This window comes from Rhinatrema bivittatum, chromosome 11 (genome assembly GCF_901001135.1).
Source record: "Rhinatrema bivittatum chromosome 11, aRhiBiv1.1, whole genome shotgun sequence".
Lineage (NCBI taxonomy): Eukaryota > Metazoa > Chordata > Amphibia > Gymnophiona > Rhinatrematidae > Rhinatrema > Rhinatrema bivittatum.
In genome coordinates this window covers 5,710,587-5,715,082 of record NC_042625.1, presented here as the reverse complement: position 1 = coordinate 5,715,082, position 4,496 = coordinate 5,710,587, and the positions used below count along the sequence as shown (strand labels likewise).

The window sequence follows — 4,496 nt, the reverse complement described above, 5'->3', positions numbered from 1 at the left end:
AAGATATGGATTCAGAGCTTACCAAAATGCAAAATGAATTACCTACAGATTCGTTAACAAATCAGTTGAGTGAGCTTCAACAACAATTGGATGAATATCGCGCTGAAACCAAAAAATTCAAGATCAGTAAATTTTATCGGGATGAAAAGGATTACAATGGAGGCTATGTATATCATTGGATGCAGGTTCACAAAAAACAGAAATATTCGAAAAAGAGGGGTGATTTTTCCTCTTCTTCTGATGACTCCACGGATGATTCAGATGATCCCCATAAAGGAAAAAAGAAAGATGGGAGGCAGGTAAGATTTGCGGATAATGGGGGTAATAGCCATGATGTACAGCCACAACCTGATCCGAATTTTTTGGAACAGCGCGCTCGAGGCACCAGAGGGACCCGAGGGTCCCGGTATCAAAAAACCAGAATCAACAGCTCCAGTTACAACCTGCGACATTAAATGAGAGTATTACCCACACTGAGGTAACGTCTGTATTCAATCTTTCGAACAAAATCCTCACCAAACCCATGTTAGAAGTGCTTAACAAAGGTTTATCTTTTGTTCCGGCATGTAGGTATGACTCGTTTTTTACTCGTACCGAATTGCATAAGTTTTTTAGGCGGTTGCACATTAAAGAATTTTTTATGAATGAGGATAAACCTTTAGAGAGAGGTGGATTATACAAACCATCGAAATGGACTCCGTCGTCAGCTCCAAGCCATTTGTTGCAAACATTCCAAAGTTTGGTATTAAGGGATGTAGATTTGTTGGATTCGCAGAGGGATTTCGTTCAATACAATCTAACTAGGGAACAATGGCAAGCTATGATTCAGTTGCGTGATGATTCTTCTATAAAAATTAGCGCCGCTGATAAAGGGGGCGCTATTGTGGTAATGAATCAGAAAGATTATGATACAGAAGTTCATCGGCAATTGAATAATCAGCAAGCTTATAGAAAATTACAGTATAACCCTACATCCACATTACATTCACATGTTACCGAGCTTTTGGAGATAGCTAGGAAAGATAAGGTGATCACTAATAAGGAACATCAATTCTTGAGTGTGGCTTTTCCCACCACTGCACACTTATATATATTACCAAAAGTCCATAAGACTTTAAATAATCCTCCTGGCAGACCGATTGTAGCCGGTATAGGCACTGTATTGGAACCTCTTGCTCAAATGATAGATCATTATTTACAGCCCCAAGTTACAGCAGTACCCTCGTATGTGAAAGATTCTACCGATTTCATAAATCAGTTAACAGAGGTACCTGATATTCAACCTGATTGGATTTTATTGACTGCTGATATCACTTCGTTATATACTTGTATACCTCAGCGCGAGGCATTTGCAATAATTAAGCTGGAGTTGGCTAAAATTGACATGAGTTCTAGGAGATTAAATTTCCTTTGTATGATTGCTGAAATTGCATTAACGCAAAATGTGTTCAGTTTTCAATCGGAGTATTTTTTGCAAATTGAAGGTATCCCAATGGGTTCGCCCATGGCTCCTAGTGTGGCTGGGTTATATGTTGCCCAGTTTGAAAATCAATATGTCTACCATTCGGTTTGGTATCCGTATGTTAAAATTTGGAAGCGTTACATTGATGACCTGTTTTTTGTTTGGAGTGGGGGGAGTAGTGAACTAGATCGGTTTATGTTATTTCTAAATTCTTGTGACCCTCATTTAGAATTTACATTTACTAAACATAACCAGTCTATTGTGTTCTTGGATATGAGGGTACAGATTTATGACGGGAAATTGACGACGTGTGTCCACAGGAAGAGTACGGACAGGAACACTCTATTGCATTACCAAAGTTTTCACCCTAAACAGTTAAAAGACAATATACCGGTGGGTCAGTTCCTCCGGTATAGGCGCCTATGCACCTCGACTGCAGAATTTAAGATTCAGGCCACACAATTGAAGGAGAGATTCCTTGCCCGAGGTTATTCGAAGTCTGTTATTAAAAAAGCATATAAGCGTGCATTGTACGCTAACAGGGATAACTTATTGATTTATTCACCAAAGGAATCACCTACTAGACCCATTTGCACTATTCCATTTTCTTCTAGAGTCAATCAGATCAAAGAAGCCGTTTGTACCCATTGGCATGTTTTGTCGTCATTACCTTGCTTCAGAGACAAGCCTATATTCGCCATTAAAAAACGCCATTCTTTACACGATAAGTTGAAAGGTCATCCAGTAGTTGATGCATTAAATTCTCCTCATGGACAGGTTCCTTGTGGTTCTTGTTCTGTGTGCTCCCTGACGCTGCAATGCCAGTCTTTTGATCATCCGCATTTAAAATATCCTTACCGCATCCCCCAAGTGTATGACTGTAATACAAGCGGTGTGATTTATGCAATTGTCTGCCCATGTAATTTAATTTACATCGGACAGACAGTAAGACCTATACGTTATCGTATTATTGAACACCGCAGTAGGATAAAATCAGTCCGTGAACATGCTCCTTTAGTAAACCACTGGGTAGAAAAAAATCATGCGGTGGAGGATATACGGTTTTTCGTGATTAAACAGATTACGTTGAAGTATGGAGGTGATTTGTCAACATTATTGCGAAGAACAGAACAGCGTTTTATTTTTAGTTGGCACACTGAGAGTCCAAATGGGTTAAATGGACCGATTGAGTGGAATGCTTTTTTCTAATCAGCTTTTTTAATTATGTCAACTTTTTTCACGTATAGTGGTGGTAATGGTGGAGTGTGATTTGTTGAAGAGGGAATGCTGTCCCCTATATAAAGTTGTTCAATGTTTTGAATATTCGTATTGCTGCGTGTGACGTTCGTTTTCGTCACTTCCGAGGAAACGTGAGTATGGGACAAGGGTGGCGGCATGGCGTTTCAATAAGCCTTGAAAATACCAGCTTGTAGGTAGGTTCTAACATTCTGGTTTTTATATATATTTTTACAGCATCATGACAGTTTGAACACGTGGGCCGGTTGATGTGGCAAAAGAGAGCTTTTTGTTAAGAGAAAGCGAAATGGTATTATACTGTGAAATTTGCTCGCCACAGGAACGGCAGTTCTTGAAGTATCCAGTTTTTCATAATACCTCTTTATAGACATGGTGCAACATTCGGGCGCTTGAATTTGGCTGCAGGGAGTTGAACATGGTACTGTAAGTCGGATTTTAATGGATATAATTTAACAATGAGAATGGTTAAATTTTTGGAGCTATTGCATTTGCAGCCTGTGGCTTGAATGCAGTATGTGAAGGTGTTTAAGAGTAGTGTGTGTAGGGATAGGTTTTGCTCAAGTAAATGGTTGGAGCTTTATAGGGCCATTCAGTGTATGAGTTGATTGAGCTTTATTATTTAAATTAAAAAAAATTTTTTTCTATAAAAACTTTTTTCAATCATAAGTTTGGCAAAAATGGATTTCTTAACATTAGGGGAATTGTTGTGTTGATAAAAGGTTGGAATATTCAGATGTGTGTTAAACACATTATTATATAATATCTGTTTAGATTTACTTTGGTTTTGTTATTTTTTGCAGTGCATGACTGCAAGGATAACGCTATTAAAATAGTCCCTGAGGAAGCCTCAATATCAGAGAGGCGAAACGAAGATATCTTTTGTCGGACCTATTACAGATGAACTTCAAACTTGATGATTTATTATACACGTGATTTTTTGCATATTTGCATTTAAAAAACATTGAATGTACGATTATATAAATATAGAAGAAACATTTATGCATTAATTTTGTCAAACTTCATGCAATTTTTTAGTGTGGTGTATGTGGATGGATGTGCTAGCTTAGTTTTAACTTGTCTATGTAGGGTTGAATATATGGGGGTTTTTCTACATTAATAAAATATTAAATTTATATTATATGTCTCTCTATTTTTGTTATATGTTATCACAGTGATATAGGGAGTTGCACTTTTCAAATTGCCCTTAGTATTGTTATACCTAGTCACCAAAGAACAAGCATTCTCGATAGCAGGTCCTACCATTTGGAATAATATCCCACCAGACCTAAGACAGGAACCCTGCCTACAAACATTTCGGAAAAAAATCAAAACCTGGCTATTCCGCCAAGCTTTCCTATAATCAATCCAAATCAGGAACTTCGCAATTTTAAGCTCACCTTGCTATATATGTAGCCAAGCCCCCTTATACTCACAATGGTTATCTCTCTCACTTTTCTTTCTTCAGTTCCCAAGTTTTGCTTCTCCTTGTTATATGTAACTTTGCCTCTTATCTTGTTAATTGGTTGTTAAAAAATGTTAACCCTCAGGTTCCATGTAAACCGATTTGATATGACACATGTCATGAAGGTCGGTATATAAAATAAATAAATAAATAAATAAATAGTCCTTGCAGTGGCATTTTGTAATATCTGAAGAGGTTTGATGGTGGAGAGGGGGAGGCCAAGGTATAGGGAGTTGCAGTAATCAATTTTTGATAAGGTAGCTTATATGACTGTCTTGAGATCGTGTGTGTGGAGTAGGGGCTTGAGCTTTTTTA

General features: G+C 37.7%; 1 protein-coding gene across 1 annotated transcript; it reads left to right on the top strand.

Annotated features, from left to right (window-relative positions):
• The first annotated feature begins 522 nt into the window (after window positions 1-522).
• On the top strand, window positions 523-4,267 carry LOC115073507. Its single transcript, XM_029571976.1, has 2 exons — window positions 523-3,142; window positions 3,520-4,267. The coding sequence occupies exon 1, from the start codon at window positions 524-526 to the stop codon at window positions 2,669-2,671; it is 2,148 nt and encodes a 715-aa protein (XP_029427836.1). The 5' UTR covers window position 523; the 3' UTR covers window positions 2,672-3,142; window positions 3,520-4,267.
• Window positions 4,268-4,496: the final 229 nt, after the last annotated feature.

Bases quoted from the DNA above. Each gene is read 5' to 3' on its own strand.
- LOC115073507 (XM_029571976.1), top strand. From the start codon at position 524: ATGTTAGAAGTGCTTAACAAAGGTTTATCTTTTGTTCCGGCATGTAGG.